The 17,726-nt window shown below is 37.8% G+C and overlaps 1 protein-coding gene across 7 annotated transcripts in view; it reads left to right on the plus strand.

Moving 5' to 3' along the window:
- CNOT4 (CCR4-NOT transcription complex subunit 4) overlaps nt 1-17,183 on the plus strand; it is an 82,627-nt gene extending 65,444 nt beyond the window's left edge. For 4 of the 7 annotated variants that reach the window (XM_027680011.1, XM_027680012.1, XM_027680010.1 and 1 more), the window contains 2 exons: nt 14,771-14,983; nt 15,754-17,183. In XM_027680011.1, the coding sequence (XP_027535812.1) occupies nt 14,771-14,983; nt 15,754-16,055 (515 nt within the window). In that variant the 3' untranslated portion in view covers nt 16,056-17,183. The remainder of the gene's footprint in view (nt 1-14,770; nt 14,984-15,753) is intronic. The other 3 variants (XM_027680014.1, XM_027680017.1, XM_027680018.1) reach the window with 1 other exon arrangement.
- Nucleotides 17,184-17,726: the final 543 nt, after the last annotated feature.

Here is a 17,726-nt window from a genome sequence, read left to right on the forward strand (position 1 = left end):
TCTAAACACTTACAGTTTGAGGGACCAGTAACAAGACTATCTTATGGACTAAGGGGACCAGAAAAATCCTTTACTGTTGAAAAAAATCTGTTCATAGTACAGATTGATTCTAGGTTTGCAAAAGTATTGCATTACTTTAATGGCAATTGACAGTTTGAAAGTAGACCTTTTTGTATTTGTAGAAGACTTGTAGATCTTTTTGTACAACTTCCGAAGAGCAAGTTGCATGGTGTTGATTGATGTACAGCCCATGCTGTGTACTTCCCCCATATGTTTTAAGGCAACAGAATAGATATTTAATTATATCGATTTTTGTATGCAACTGCTAGAACCAATTGATCTCAATATTTTTGGCAAATACAGTGCTGAAAGCCAAGTAAACATCTGCTTTAGTTTCTATGGCAAGTTCCTTTGAGTTGGTTTTAATCTCTTGCTATAGAAAACATTGTTAGTTGCCTGGCTGACAATTATATAGCAGCAGTTGCTGCAGTGCAAACACTTCTCAGGCGGTCTACGTGTCAGCTTTGATATATCTTGAAAAAAAGAGTCATTTGTACAAACTTAGATTACTCCTTTTTCTTTTCCTGCTGCCAAAAATCAGCTGAACTCTCGTAGTTCTGGTTTTGTTTGATAGGTTATGGATTTGTATTATTTAGTGCCTAGGGTTTTCTTTACTGACCTATCTGGTTGAGATGTACAAATAATTTAAAAGTCAGGAGATGACCTCATACTTCTTTTTTGTGTACTGACTTAATAGTTTTCAATTTATTGATTATTCTGTCTTTTCTAGTGTACAGGTCTGTCAATGAATTGATTTCGTATTCTTTATGAAAAAATAATTCCTGTTCTTTGTTTGTTTCTAATCTTATCAATATCAAGTATATAATTACAGAATTTTCCTGGTTTCCTCATTTGATTTACAAGTACAGGTGTCTGGGGGGGTTGGAAGTTTGAAACTTTATTACAGTGCTTTATAACTAACTCTAACTGACCTGCTAGAAAGGCAGTGCATATCATAATAGCTATTTAGCAATATGGAGCAATTAGTTGTAGTACACCCAAAGCTCCTTTTTCTTGGCTCTTTTGTTAGTCCATGTTTTAGTAAGTGTCATCAATTCGGCCGTTTCAGATGTAACAGCAAAAGAAACCAAGAAATACATGTGTATGACATGTTGAATGTAATTTGCTGAAGTTACCTTTTGTTTATTTGAGAATCAGAGCTGTGCTGTATTCATAACCTCACAGCTCCAGGTAGGGCTGTTTTGTGATGTGTACCAAATTTAAATGGAGGGACACAGGCACTACCTACATTCCTTTTATTTTTTTAAGCTAATTTAAAAATAATTTTCATGTGGGATTTAGTTGCCTATTTCTCAGAAGTAGTATTTATTAACTAATTCTGTGGTTTCCAATGAAATGACACAATTGACTTAATAGTTTTATTATACATATACTTCAAATGTGTTACATTCATCAGGCATACGTTTGTCTCCAGCCTATATTTAAATGAACTCTTTGATTGATTGATTCCCAGAGTAGCATTTTTTTCCTCCCCATACAGTATGATTTTGCAAACTGTAGCAGATGTTACATGTTGTCATTTTCAGGGACAATTTAGGCTTATTGCTGCTCTGTGGTGTGGGATTGATTAGATGATTTACTGTGTAATTATAACTGTGTAACTGTGCTTCAGGAGAAAAGTTCAGTGACTTCTTCATGGGCAGTGTGTTTCTTGCTAAAAGAAATCTTACCCTAGATTGCGTGCAAGCTATCCTAAGAATATTGGACAGCCACTATTCTTTGTTCCACAGATAATGCCAAAGGAAAGATTGATTCACTGACAGCAGCGTGGGTGGGTGTGTGCCTTTATTTTTATGTTACTGTAGGATAACAGGAAACTCTTTGTAATTTTATCACTAACACACTATCATCTTTGCTACCCTACTGCCTGGTGGGGTGTTCAAAAATAATAGGTATAGTATGAGATCATAAAGTAGGTTTCAGATTAACAGTGTGTTTTGAGAGAGGTGCTTATAAAATGAGATGTATGCATATTAATGTGAAAATAGAAATATATAGTTTTATTTCTGGAGTTTACTGAGTGGTTGGTAGTCATTGATTTTGTTACATAGAAAATGCATAGGACCAAATTCACAGAGTTAAAAGTATTAGGAAAAAGTTGTCCCCCTTTCCCGTAAGTTCTATGCAGGATGAAGTACTTGACATTTTGAAACACTGGCTCTTATTTCATTTATTACTTTCATAGTTATCCTGAACATAATTCCAAATGAGCAAAAACTAAACTGTAGACACTTATATATTCAATAATAATTGAGATAGTTTGAACTCTTCCAAGACTAATGTTATGCAGTAATGTGTATCTGAGTTGGAAGGGACCAACAAGTTCTCAAGTCCAATTTCTGACTCTGCACAGGGCAGCCTAAAAATAAACCATATGTCTTGAAGCATTGTCCAAATACTTTTTTTAGCAAAGGCAATTTATATATATCATACATACATTAGAAATCTAAATAGAGGAAATAGTCAAGTGTACACAGAGACAGATAGGAAGCATAGAGTTAAACCCTGTCTAGGATAGGGGAAGAAAAAAGTTTTACCCATCGTCCTTGAAGATAACTACTGTAAAATTTGTCATGATATTTTAGCCATGAAGCTGACTGATGTGGAGATTGCAGTAGGTTTCTGTGAGCTGTTCCTGAAACTTCAAAACAGGGGGCTTGAATATAAGTCCATGTAGTAGAATATAATGATGAATCAATTATTCTCTCAAGCCCTTTTAGTTTTGGTGTTGTGGCTTATATCTGTTGAACATGTACAGCCTAATTGATGGTATTACATGTATTTAAAGATGAGACAATAAACAGTTAGCTCTGTTAATTTTGGGTGCCACCCAGCAGTGTTTGTGGTAGTGGTGTTGCATTCCTTATCAGGACACTGATTAGCATGCATGTTTTCAAGTCATGCCTGTATTTAGGTTTTTGTGAAGCAATGGCTGGTAGCAGGGAGGACAAAGCAATGAAGGTTTTATTAAGCAAGTCCAACTTCTTCCCACTTATTTTAAGTCCTGAGCTCTTCCATTCCTAAACACAATCTATGGTGTTGCATCTCCTGCTTTAAATCTTCTGGCCTCTATGCCCCCAGCTATTGAATGTAAACATCAAATCCTTTCTTGCCTAGTGATAGCTTTTGGACAACATTTTAGTAATACAAGGGAAGGTCCCTCTATGTTGGCTATGGTCATATTATTTAAAGACTTTATTTAGAGCACAAAAAAGGATGAGATGGCAGAATTAGTGTTGACATACTTTGCCTATAATACTAAGAGTCATTGTCTGACTTCGTATTTTCTCATAATGTAACTGCATTTCTATTTGAGGCACATGTTTCTTATTTGGTTTGGTCTTTTTGACTTTGTCTTCTCTCTCTGGGTTGATTCTATCTCCTGAACAAAAAAAAACAAAAAAACCCACAACAACAACAACAAAACCCACACACACCAAAAAACCACCCCAAAAAAACACCAAAAAAAAAAAAATCCCCCAACCCCCCCATGCCTTGGTTTTATACAAGACGGGGGGAAAAAAAAGGAATTTGTGGCATAGCAGCTGACATTTTTCTGTGGTCTCAGGATATGATATGGGATTCTGTGCATGTTCTGCTACTGTGCCTTTTTAAAAGAGAGTTTGGTCCATGTGGTATGGCTGTTGAATTTAGCATGTTGTAAAAAATTTCTCCAAATGACATGTACAAAACGCATCTAATCCCATACCCTAGCAACAATCAATGTGCCTTAAACATTGCTGCCTCACATCCCTTTATTTGGATGCCATGGTCAAAAGAGCATTTTCCTACACTTTTCCTCTTGACCTGACAATATATGAAAGGTATAATGCCTGTTCTAAGTATTGATTGCCTTACTCTTAGCGGTAAGAGATGCATTAGTCCATTAATTTTCTGTCCTAATCCTTTAAAGAAGACCGCTTGCTCACTTGATGGTTTTCCTTGACGTTTGGCTTTCTGACAGCAGCTGGGCAGAAAGCATGGCAGCTGAATGTAGTCTTCTGTGCCCCCTGGTTACATCTATGGCTGCCTGTGACTGAAGTCTTTCTCTGATTAGGTATGAGTACTGAAAATAGGAAATCTGGCAAAAATCTTGGCTGATACAATTAGTTGCAGGTGCCATGCATGGGACCTCCAAAGGCTCGTATCTTTTCCAGAGTGCAGAGCAGCTCCTCTCAGAAGTGGATATGTTGCCCTCATAACAGGGTCACTCCTCATTTGAAACCTTTTTGAAAATGTAAAATGAAAAGTACCTTTTGTAAACAACCCTCAGCTGCTTCCATTATTGCTTTTACTGATCCTTGTGTATCCTGTTTTCTTCAACAAAGATGACTGTTGTTAGTGCAGCCTTTGCCATTGAATATTTTGTTCTTCTTATCAGTCTTTATATTCACTGCACCCCATATTTTCCATGGAGGTTCTTAGACCTCCACCTTTCTTCTTTAGGAGACACTTTGTGTCTGTGTGTATCTCCACCCTGAAATTCATTCTCCTTTTATTTCCCATCATAACTAATTTTCTGTTTCACTGGTGAAGAGGAAGTGTTTGGCACAATATGGAACCAATTCAGTTTGAAAATAAACTTCTGGCTTGCTCATTTGTTTCTTTGGGCAAGTTTGGTGGGGTTTTTTATATACGCATGGTGGGGGTGCTAGGTTTGAAATAAATTAAATGGAAGTGGGATTTCAGATTAATTTTCAAAATACTAAATCAGTGTCAAGATTAAAATCTGCTATGTATATTTCTTTTCTTACCTCTGGTGTCTTGTCCATTAACTCCTATACACTTTCTACTTTTGCTACTAAGACCTGACTTCCTTAGTGTAATCTTCTCATGATCTCTATGAGAACTTCATCTGCAGCACCTGTCCTTAAAGTCCTGCTACTTCTCCATCTGTACTCAAATCTTCAAATCTCATCTCACACACCCACCCTTCTGTTCCAGAGCCTTTTCAGTGCTTATACTGCAACTGTTTTCTAAACCCTGTGGAATTTTTTTCCTGTGATTGTATAGGTGATACTGTTTCAAATAAGGCTTAATACATAAATATCTGTGTCCTCATCTCTGGAGCTTGGTTTTAAGCTCTTACAGATTTTTTTAAATATTTGATTGCAAGAGTATTAGTCATGGCAGTGAAAGACAGGCATCCTGCTTTTATGAGTAGTGAGATGACTATTTTTAAGTGTGTAATTTTATTTTGGAAGAAGAAAATGTGAACAAAAAGAAAAAAGTGAGAAAAAAAAATCCTCCAACTTCTGGCTGCAATATATCAGAGGAATGACTAATCTCATTAACACTACTAGATTTGAAATAAATGCAGAGTTGGCTGAAATAAGTGGCCTGAGTAGCTGACCCAGTTTGCATCAGTCCTGACAGCTTTTTTAGCAGTTCTTCCCAGAAACAGAGAGAAACAAGCAGGTGGGAGATATTTCGCATCAAATTTTCTGGCTGTTTGTGTCTGTAGTAATGTCACCAGAGGAGCTTCAGCTGCATTAAATGTTAGGCCTTTGCCTGTGTTTTAGGGATTTTAGACTGCATGTATTGCTTATAGAACCTCTTCAGGACTGGTACACCAAAATTTAGAAAGGCTGTTTCCTTTCACAGTTAGCCCATAAGATCTTGGGATGGCTCTGCAGCAGCATACGAGGCGGGCTCTGTTGTCTGGTGTAGCATCTCCCTTCTCCAGCAGGCAGATCCTTAGCCTTGGGGTGCTGTGTTCTCTTAGATGCTTTTCCGAAATACCAACTGGCACTTCAAAATATACAATAAACCACTAGTGTGAGTTAAAAGGTGCAATTATATTAATGATGTTAAAAACCTGGCATTTTCCTTCTAAGGACTGGAAATGAGTGCACTTGGCAGTGCCACCTGTTAGTAGCAGTGTCTAACAAGACGCTGTGCCTTGGCACAGACCTGAAACTTTAGCTCCTTCTAAGTCCATTTCACAAAATATCAATTATGACTGATGCATTTCAGCAAAAAGTACAAAGAGTTCATAGGCTTCCCATGTAAACTTTTTTTGAAATGCACCAACTTGAAAAACTGTTGAGAAAGAGCAAATGTAATCTTTTAAAAATTGTATTGGGGGAGGAACATAAAGGAAATATCCTGAAGGTATAAGAGCAATTGAAAGAGCAGCTTTACAAAAAGTATTTCTCTTCCCAGTGATGCCACATCACACTGAGGGCAAAAAAAAAATTGATCTCTTCCATCCTTTGCCATCTCAAGGTTCGTTTTACATCACAGCCTCATTTGAACTTCAGCTTGTCCTCGGAGGAATTATTTTTAAAAAACACATGTATTTAAAAAGTAGGTCACCTCTATTAGAACACAGCATTTAGTAATCAGAATGAATTTCATGTCATGGAAATTGAAAACTTGGCTTTCTTGCAGTTTATATAATTTTCCCACAGAACGATTGAAATAATCTGCAAATATGCATCAGCCTTAATTGGTTTTTACGGATGTGGAAAAATTAAAAATTACTTTATCATTTGTCAGAGCGTGCTTTCATTGTGCTAGTGCTGGTCTCGCAGTCTGGGTCAGAGGATTGGTTGGATATTTCTGGAATCCAGAATCTCCATAACTGGATAGGCTCTTGCTAATTATAAATACACCTTTGAAGATCTGATTTTTTTTTTCTTTGTCATTTCTAGTTATTTCATTGCCCATAGGGCAAATATAAATTTTTTTTTTAATTTATGCATATATCTATGCATGTACCCACAAGTACACTTGTACACATGGGATCTTCATTTGAAGTCAAAGTTTGTTTGTTCCACTGACAGACAGGGTAACCTGGTGAGACGGAACCCTCCATGATGTGAGAGTAAGCAACTTAGGTGAAAATGAACTTTTTTTCTCAGATGAATGGAATTGCATGCTTTCTGAGCTTTTTAATCAAACTGTTCTGTATGTAGGATTCAAGTACCTGTTTCCTTTGTTTCAGTATCTTAAGTCTTTGTGTGCTTTAGTTTAGATTGAAGGAAGTTTTTAAGATTATCAACATCAAGAACTAGCTGTTAGCTCAAGCAAAAAAAGAGATGATTTATTGACTAAGATGGAAGAATTACACAATATATTGTCTGTTTTGTATGCAGTACATTGGACCCCAGCTTGAATCAAGTCCTGCAATTGACCACTATGTGTTTTCAGCAATAAACTCTTAAAAAATCAGTAATAAAAAATAATGAGATACTCTGGAATCATCTCCTAGGAAGTCAAGCATATTTTTCAAAACAAGTTAGAAACTCAATTTGAAATTTGCTTATAGCTTAAAATTGGGTGGCTGGCTGGCTGCTATAATTATATGTTACATTTGGCCTCCTGAACCATGGCAAGTATAAGTCATCACAAGAACTCACAAGAAATTGCTTTTCTCAAACCTAATAAAATTCTGACACTGTAGATGCAAGCAAATATGAGTATTCATATTGTCCCTATACTAATGTTGTAGAAGGAATTTCCCATGAAAATAAATGACATTTTCTGACTCATAGCACTTTAGTCACAGAAAGCTTAGAAGTTGTACTATCAGATCCTTATCAAAAAATAAAATTATTCAGAAAAACTTTCCCCTTTCAAGTCTATACTTTGGAATTCAATATATTCCTCTTCTACTTGATAGCTTGGCTAACTGGCAAGTTAAGTTGCAATTGATTTTTTTAAAATTGAAGAATAGTGTGCTTTTGTTTAACGGCTGTCTTTTAAATTGGGTGAAACTAATAAAACCATGGAAATCAATGTGGAATTGAGATATAAGGTGCTTTACTTGCATTATTTTAAAGCTGAGGGTATACTGGTGTCTATTGTCAGTCAAAACCAATTTTGTAGGTGTGTGTTTGTACATAAATATGTGTGAATGTATGTGCTTCTTTCCTTAGCTCATAGAGCTTATAAGACTTTCATTTGAAATCCACACTGTGGAATGACACTTAGCCGTTTTTGTGAACTGTCAAGTTGTTTCCCATGTATAGACAATGTTTGTGAGACTTTTAAATGTTCCCTGCAAACAGCTTTATCTTCTAGTGCTTCTGCCACTTGATATCTCCCTAATATGAAGTGGCTACTTGCATTCCTGATGGGCAGCACTGCTGTTTAAATGTGGGAAGTTTCAGTCTCCTTTAATCTGCCAGTAGCATCCTCAGGCCTCTGTGAATGGATGAAACTTCATTGTTTGGTGTAAACATTGCAGGATTCCTAGCAATCATAGATACACAGAATAAATTAAATCTGAGAGTGAAATCCTTCAAAGTGTAGACGCTTAACTGGGATTTAATTCATGGTTTTAAAAATTCCATGAAGAAACAAGCTTATTATTCATATTAAAGTGACATGGGTACAGTTCTTATCATAACTGTTTTGTTGATGGTTAAATATATAAGCTTTAGATTAAAGGCTTTTTAGTTTATCTAATGTGATGGGCATAATTTCTTTTTTGGATGTGGCAAATTGTCCTTGCCTTCTCTTTCCCCCTAAAAGGAAATATTGGACAACTGTTTGCAAAACAGAAGTACCTGTAGCAGAAAGTCATTTTGAAATTAAAATAGGGAAGCCTCTGTCACTTCTCAGAATAGGGCAGTGGGCTGTTTCAGGGAAAGCACGTACTGTCTGTGATATCTGTGAACATGGTAGCACAAAGCATAGACCCGGACCAGGGATGTTACTTCAAAGGGTATGCTTCTCTTGGGGGGGGGCATTTGTTTCTAATTGGGTTGAAAGACTCCTGGTGAACTCTACCTGGTAGTCTTTCTTGTTCTTTTTTTTTTCTCTCATGTTTCTTTGGCTTCAAAGCTGTTACTGTACAGTGTCCTTGAAGATTTCACAGGGGCCTTTTTACAGGCAGGTTGTTGAAATAGCTATTTTATTACCAAATACACCTTTATAGTCTTTACTTCTTTTGTTGCTAGTCTGTGCAGTCAGGTATGTGGCATTGCTAAGTTTGTTTTTCTCTCATATGATGATTTTCCTCTGAATTTATCTTACTTATTTGAAGCTTTTCTGTAGTTGACACAGTTGTGTGTCTTGGTCACACATATAGCATACTGATGTGTTCTTAAAATAAAAATAAATAATTGCAATCTAGAGTTGCAGGACTGCTTGCTTTTCAGTGGGACCAGAATATATAGGACTCGGCATAAATATATTTAATGTTTTTACACAGTTAGTGCTCTTGTAACAGTTTGGAGTATAATTTTGGCAGAACAAAGAAATAGACTTGCTTTACACTTATCAGTCTTGTGATCTTTTCTATTAGTCATATTTTAAAGCATGTACTCTGTAAATTTTGCTGTGGATTTGACCATAGGCTTGTATCAGATTTGGGGCAATAATGCGAAATGGTCTAGTCACTGTAGACAGATATTCATTTTAGTGGACTTGTCTCACACCAAGTAAACTCTAAGTTGTGCTATCCCATTACCCTCAAGTGCGTCAACATCACAAATGTGACACAACCAAATCTGAAACACCTTTGGGTCTACGTTGCAGTGTCATGTCAGAATTTTGGAAGTCACAAAACAGCGTGTGTCAGTGCAGCAGATGCTTGTGCAAACATCTTCCAAAGCATTGATTATGTACAACAGAACAGTGTTCTGGCTTGACCATCATCCTCTTTGCTGTCTGTCCCCCAAATACACACTGCTTTGCCTGATTTAAAGGAATAGTGTTATAGCATTGCAGGTGGAGAATAACGAGGTAACACTACCAGACTGTCTGGTAAGATGCAATAATGGGGCAATTATTTTATTTAGAAATTTATTAAATTACTAGTTTTTGAACAGATTAATGTTCAGCCTTCTCAATTGTATTATTTTCAAAAGTTAACTTTAAATGATTATTTATTTAAATTGGATGGACAAGTTATTTTTTTGATGAAGCTTATTTTTCTTTCATTTTCTAGTCTAAGGCAGTGGTTGACTTTGAAAACTTCACATGCAAGTACTTTTATTTCACATTGACATACCACCTCAGACAGTCAAATTTCAATGGTAGAACTGTGGGATTAGTTCACCCCTGTAAACACAAGTTTCTGCCAGACCAGACAGGATTATGAAATGCACATCAAGAGAAGACTGGCATTCAGGATGTGTATTTGGGCCATGTTTTTTCATAATGGTGCTTTCAGTGATGCTTCACCAGGTTATTCTCTCTTCTGGGAGGCAATGCTGGGGCATGAGGGGAGGAATCTCATATTTATTTTGGTGTATAAAATATTTTCTTTGCAGTCAACTGAGTTTTACCCTGTTTTTTTATGTTTTCCCACTGTCTGAGGACACGCTGCTTTAAATTAAGATGAAGTTATGAAAGGAGATGGCATTTCCACTCCTTGAGAGAAGGAAACAGTGGTGTACTGGTTCTTATGTGCCTAGTTGTGATGTCCAACTGAGAAGTCTGCTAATAGTCAAAAAATTACTCCCTCCAAACAATTAATTTTAGAAGTAGAAAAGGCTAATAGGCTGATGCCTCAATTTTTAGGATTTTTAGACTTTTGTAGATTTTAAAGTAGCTGTGTAGTATATAGATTTTTAGTGTAGTTGTACAGTCTGTCACACTTTAGAATAGTAGTTAACACTTACCAAACCCTATTCCCCACTTGGTATCAAATTTTCTAAATTTTTCAGGCTTGTTTAGGCTCCTTTCAAGGCAGGACTATAGTAAACACATTCTGTTTAACATCATATGCCTCCCAGACCTGAACAACAAGATACTGCCATAGTCAAAGCAACCTTCAAGCCTAGAACCTTGGAGAAGTTCCAAAGACAGTACGTGCTGTGAAGAAGAGGAAGATGAGGAAGAAAGGGGTCTTGGGTACTCTGACTCAGATCAGGGGAGGTGTGACAGGGAGGCAGATTTGGGGAGGATCTGGGGGGCAGATAGTTCTTGGATTGGATGGATAATACTATACGATTGTAGAATCCCTGGACATGGGCACGTGCCTTTGTACTCCTTATGCCAGAAGACCTGCTCTCTACTTATCTATACTAAATTCACCTGATGAGGTTTTTTTCTCCCAATCTTTAGGCAACAGGCAAATGCCCTTTTTAATAGGTCTGGGTTAACTGAGAGCTAACCTTTTCTCATTTTTAACTATGGTACTTAGCTCCATGGTGAAATCATATAAATCTATTTAAGCTCCATATAAACCTATTTAACAGGAAGAACGAACTAGCTGAGGGATGAGTAGCGAATTCTGAAGGTATTTATTTTCTGCAGTTGGTGGAAGTAACATTTGTGTTTGGGGTGGACTTGGATTTTCACTTAGGCTCTTGTTTTAAACTTGTCAGACTCTAGCAAAGACATGCTGATTTAGTTGTTCGTTTTGGGTGTTGGTGTATGGTGCCTGGAAATTGCTCATGTTCTCTCTGGGTGCTTTACTTAACATAGCCAGTAACTGAGAAAGCTTTGGTCATGTTTGGTGTTTGTTTTGTGGATTTCTTTTTTTTGTTTTGGTTTTGTTTTTTTTTAACTCTGTGCATTTATTAGCTAAGCTGGAAAACTGTTACAGACACTTGAGTGATGTGGTGCTTGGGGTTTTTTTTTTGTGTCAGAGGTCAGTGTTTTTGTCCTAGCTTGCCTTTCAGCCCCACAAACCCAGATGTCTGGAAAAGACAATACATTTTTTAAAATTTTCTGTTTTGTCACTTGGTACCCAGGACAAAGCATACGTATTTTCTTATAGGTTCTAATAAGAAGGGGACCTAATGCCCTACAGCATTTATTTTCCTATCCTGTTTCTTATAACATCTTTCAGGCTTTGTCTTCATTAGACTTCCTCAATGACATGTTGCAGGTATGTAGTTTATTACACATTTATTTTCTTGAACATGAGTTTTGAGGGCATGTTGGGGCTTAGTAATCTCCGTGACTGAGACCATCATATGAGCATGCAGATTCCCAGCTCACAGGTATTGAGATCAGTATGGTCGCTCATGCACGGACCCAGTAAGCACTTTTTTTGTGGTTTTTTGCATTGTAGTAGAAGTGAGTAATTCAACAGAGCTGTGTTTCTTTGCACAAGCTGTTGGAAGCAGCAGTGAGAAAATAAAGTGGAAACTAATGGTGTACCATGCAGAATCTGTTGCAGTGATCATGAGCTGACTGCTTTTGTTCTGAAAAGTTAATTTAGAACTTGTCTCAAATGGGCTTATAGATGTTCAAGAGGCTTGTGAACATATTGAGGACATTTTTGACTAATACTTCTTAAAATTTTGATTTATTATTTTTAACCTCGGGATTGTAGGTTTTGATGAAAAATGTATTGCACTAAATTCTTCAAAGCATTTATTCTGTGCTTTAGAATTGCAAAGGAAAAAGTAGGAGCTCTGGAAGGAACAGGAAGTAGATTTGGTTTACAGGAGGAGAAATTAAAGTCGAAGTGAAAGCCAGTTGTATGCACTATGGCTTGATGCAAAACAAACACAGAATGAATTGCTGCTAAGCCTGCATTGTTTTCACCCAAAGGGACTTGTACACCAGGCCCCACAGGGCACATTGCTGCACACTTTGTTAGATACAGTCACACTTATGTCTTATGTCTTGTTTGCATCTTTGCACTAGGGTGTTACTAAAAAGATGATCTTAGGTTGTTACTTGCTTAAGGAAAAGCTTCGGTTTTCTTAGGGCTCTTTTTTTCTTCCTGTCACACTGAAAATTTGAACTTTAGGTATAACACAATGCATGTAGTAACAGGCAGGCTTTTGGATTTACTTCCACTACCTGGTTTTTACCTGCCTTTTCTTTGTTTATGGGAATGCTTAGAAGTTGTCTGTCTTCCTGGTGGAGGTACCTCATGCCATAACCTCTGAGATCAAGTCACTCCCCAACCTCAGCCACTAAGTGGGGATAACAGTCAGGAGTTGACTGTAAACCTTCCACTGTCTGTGGTCAAATGTGTTCTGCGAACTCGCCCAGACACAGAGGAGGGTTTTCTCAGTACCCTCTTTGCATCTGTGCCATTATCCCTGTCTATGCTCCATGTGCAGCATCAGTCTGTTTGGCCACAGACATTTTAGGTGTCAGTTGCCATCCTGCAAAGTGAGGACACTTATGTGCGTAGGTGGATGATTGTGCTAGAACAGCTGCATTAAGCATGCAGAGGCTTAGAAATGAATGCATTGCTCCAACAACTGTCATTGGCAGAGTAGGTAAAGCAGATTTGTATAGTAATTTGTTTTGAAGTTCAGTTGGTGACTTGGACTGAAGTATGATGCTGTGATTTGTGACTGAAGTTGCTTGTTGTAATTCTGTACAGAAGCAGAATCTTTAAATATAAAGTTTATTCTAAAAACTTCTGGCCTGGAGAAGGAAAGTTCTGCATGGAAGCACAGAATTTCAAAAAGTAGGTTATTTGTTTGGTTTGGGATTTTTTTTCCCCCCTGTAGTTACAAGAAGGCAATTGCTCGAGACATCTCTTCTTTCTGAGCATTCAGCTTTACAAATATTGCCAGGGCAGGTTTTGATGCAATTGAGACTGCTTTCTTTGCTCTCAAACATAGAGTTGCAAGTTAGTGATATCCTCTAATTTTCCATGAAGACTTAAATCTCTTCTGTTGTTGATGAAGTAGCATCAACATGATGTTGTGTATCTCTCTATAACAATTCTGATTGACATCGAGGTCCTTTCTTCAATTAGGATAAGCAGAGATGTTTAGAAAAACCCAAATCAGTTGTACTCTAGGTATGTGTCAAAAAGACGACGATGCGCCAATGTACTACCCAGCACTTCCTTTTCAAATATAATTGACCACAAGTTAATGAAGTAGAACTTCCTGTGTTGGCTGATAAATAATAGAATGCTTGTATCTGCTTTGTTTTGTTTTGAGATACTTAAAGCAAGAGATGTATCATAGAACCTGATAGTCTATTCCTAGATAGCGTGGTGTAACTTTTGTGTTCAAGGATCATTTGCTGTAGTGCTAATAGCCACGTTATTCTGTTGTCCTTTATCAATACATGTCCTGAAACATTTAGGCAAGTAGTTGAGACTTGACTGTTTTGGTGTCCATCTGGTTTGCTTCTGACCAAAGTTTTGAGGATGTTGCTGTGTCGGGAATTATTCTGAAAGATCTCTAAAGCATTTTCACTACTGTTCTTCAACTGCAAGAGGAAATTTCACTCCCTCCAACTTCATTACCGTTACCTTCAGAAGAACATCTGTAGGGCTGAGAATGAGCAAGCTATAACAAAACAAAAGACTTTTGTGATATTTCTCCACCTCCCTGGTTTCTCATGTTCGGTTTCTATTGCAAAGCCCTACCTAGCCTTTCTTCATTTTGATACGCATCAAACAAAACAACCCTTTTGAGCCTGCTGCCCATTAATAAAGCAGCTAAGTTGCAACAGAGGTATTCTCATCAAGTACCCAGTAGATTTTCTCCTATTAGTAATAGAGGAAGAGCCACTGTGTCCTTGATTATTCGAGTCTCTGAACTGACATGGGGAAATATGTATTGGGAGAGGAGTTAAATCTTTCTCCCGTTACTTACACTTGGTTTAAAACCTGCCTGCCCCTCTGAGTAATTCATCAATCATGGAAACTTTGACCCTAGTTTTTGGACAGGGAAAGTATTAAATGCTTAGCTTAAAAAGTAAAAGCAAAATCCCATACCCCACCAAAGAAGGACATCTGTTTCTAACTTCAGCTTTTTATTTTTTTATCTTTCATTTTTTTTGTTGGTAAATCTCCCAGACAACAGCAGTTCTGTAGAGAGTTTAAATATGAAGGAATGGCAGGACGGGCTAAGGGCACTTCTACCGAACATTAACATCAACTTTGGTGGACTGCCCAATGCTTCTTCCCCCTCCAACGCCAACCACAGTGTACCAACGTCCAACACTGCCACCACCGACAGCCTGAATTGGGACAGCCCTGGCAGCTGGATGGACCCCGCAATCATCACAGGTAACCGTTTCTCACTCCTTCAGCTCCACTGGCAAACCATCAGATGGGTATTTGGCACAAACTGATTTACATCTGGAGAAAAAAAAAAAAAGTATGCGGTGGTCTCTTCCAGCTTCCATCCACAAAACCTCAAGGTTCCAGGAATTTTTGTGGAACCGCTAGGTATAACAGAGTGTCACTTAGGCCTTTGCAATGCATGCCCAAGACCTTTGCAGGCAGTCAGGTGGAGCAGCACTTTTCTATACGGTCAATCTATAGGTGTCCCTTCTGCTGGATGGCATGTCCGGTATGTGCGCCGCTGGTCCTGAGGCACTGAAGGCAATCACTGGACTTTGTTATTTAAAAAGGGACATACTCCACTTGTTTATAAAGCTCTCTTTTATAAGGCTGTCTGGTTGCATTTCCCTGTTAGACAGAGTGAAGCACGATTCAAGTAGGCAGAGTAGAAGGTGAAGCATGCAGTGTACTGGCAGCTTGGTGTGGTAAGATCATGTTGACAGGGATGCAGTTCTTGAGAAGGATGTTTGATAGAAAAATGTGTGTTTTATGAAGAAGTGCTCTGAGGGTGAACTTTCTCCTATCTGGAATTAATGATAAATGTTTTGCGGGCAGGGTAATTATACATAATAATGTAAAATGCATTTTCTGTACAAACTAATCATGTTTTTTCACCGTTGCTTTTTGTTAGGTTAAATTGACCTCCTTCATGCTCAACTTATTGCTTCTACTCTGACTTGCCTGTATCCCTGTTTTTTTTCTTCTTTTCATAGGTATCCCAGCCTCCACAGGAAACAGTTTAGACACCCTTCAAGATGACAATCCTCCACATTGGCTAAAATCTCTTCAGGCCCTCACAGAGGTGGACGGCCCCAGTGCAGCGCCATCACAGACACACCACAGTAACCCCTTCGGCACACAGATCCCTCTGCACAGAGCCAGTTGGAATCCCTACTCTCCTCCTTCAAACCCCACCAGCTTCCATTCCCCACCTCCAGGCTTTCAGACAGCCTTCAGACCCCCCAGTAAAACCCCCACAGATCTACTACAGAGCTCAGCGCTGGATCGTCATTAGGAAAGGAGGAAAAAGAAAAAAAAGAAAAAATAAGACCCAAAACGTTAGAAATGCAGGAAGTGTCCCACCCTGACTCCTTCCCATGCCCACCTACTGTTCCCTGTCATATCTTTCTTTCTGAAGAATCCAGTTCCTGATCAAACTTCCCCCCCAAATGCAATGCCATCACAGGGTCATGACCATATCTTTTCGTTAAGTTTTTGCAGAACCAGTGTTTGGAATACACTGTTTGAAATATTTTCTAACCATTCTAAGGAAAAAAAAAAGAGAGAGAGAGAGAAAGCAAAATGCAGTCTCAATGCCTAAGGAGAATATTACTGTCTTATGTCTCTTGCACATGAGTATTTCTGCCTAGTGGAAAAGTGTCAGTCTGCAGTACGGGAAAAAAATGCAATGCAGAATCAAATGCAGGAACATGAAAAAGGTATTTAATTTAAATGAAGTTACTGAACATGTGGGGCAAACAGTGGCCCAGCATTTATTTTGCATTGTATGGCACTACACAGGGAAATTGCTATGTTGGTGTTTGTTTTTTTTTGTTTTGGTTTTTTGGGGTTTTTTTTTGAGCAGGGGATTTTATTGCATCAGTCAGAGTTTGAGATGAAGTGTGTTGAAAGACAAAACACTTATAGCTATGAGTAACTGGCATGTTGCTAAAGAGTGGTTTAAAGAGAGGAGAATAAGATTTTTCTTTAATTTTGGCTTTAGATTTAAAGTAAACTTTAATGTTTTAAAAGTATTCACAGATTTAATACCTAGTATATACATAATATAATTATAAGCAGCTGAAACACGAGTGATATTTACTTCAGTCTTTCTATCTCCTCTGTCAGTCTCTCTTTCTTTTTTTTTTTTCTTTAAAAGATTCACCTGATTAGGGCACTCTGGGATAGCACTGCATTGGGGCCACATGATCACCATCAGGAGCAACCTCTGACCTCCTCTGCCTGCAGCTTTTACTTAACCCTGTAGTTTCTGGACGTTTGTGCAGTATTGAAAAGACAGGAAAAAAGAAACAGATAAATAAACATGGTTATAACCTGACGCTAAAACTAAAACCAAGGAAATGTACCTCTTTCTTCAGAATTAAAACTAAAATCTTAAATAAAACAGAAAACTTGATGATGACTTCATGTTTGCTTTTCTGTTCTTTTAATGTTGGGTTTTTAATTACTGCATCTGATAAAATCATATGTCATTGGGTGTTTGGGGGTTTTTTCCTATTCATCTAAAGCGGATCTACTTTATAATTGGAAAATACTGCTTTGCATGGTAACTTCTGTATTGAAGGGTGGAAAAAGCATACACACTTTAAATTTTGTAAAGGGATTCTCTTGTCTTTACTCATTGCTATCAGTCTCTGTTATTGGTGATATCTTTTTAAATCTGAAATATGAAAAACTTGTTTATATTTCCTGAATTAAATGCCATGGCATTGGGATAGATAGCATGCAATAATATGCCTGAAGGTTGTAGCAGAGAATTCTAGTTACAACTCCCTGCTTTAGTCAGCATCTTCACTTAAAGGTGTAAAATAGCATCACTGTACAGCAGGGAGTGAAGAGCTCTTTATGTACAGAAGGCCTCCAATAAGCTCTTACTCTTCCAGGCAGAGATACTTAAAACCAGCAAGCTTGTGGTTGGGGTGGTGATTGATGTAGCTCATGAGGA

This window comes from Neopelma chrysocephalum, unplaced genomic scaffold, assembly GCF_003984885.1.
Source record: "Neopelma chrysocephalum unplaced genomic scaffold, ASM398488v2 Primary Assembly neopelma1_59, whole genome shotgun sequence".
Lineage (NCBI taxonomy): Eukaryota > Metazoa > Chordata > Aves > Passeriformes > Pipridae > Neopelma > Neopelma chrysocephalum.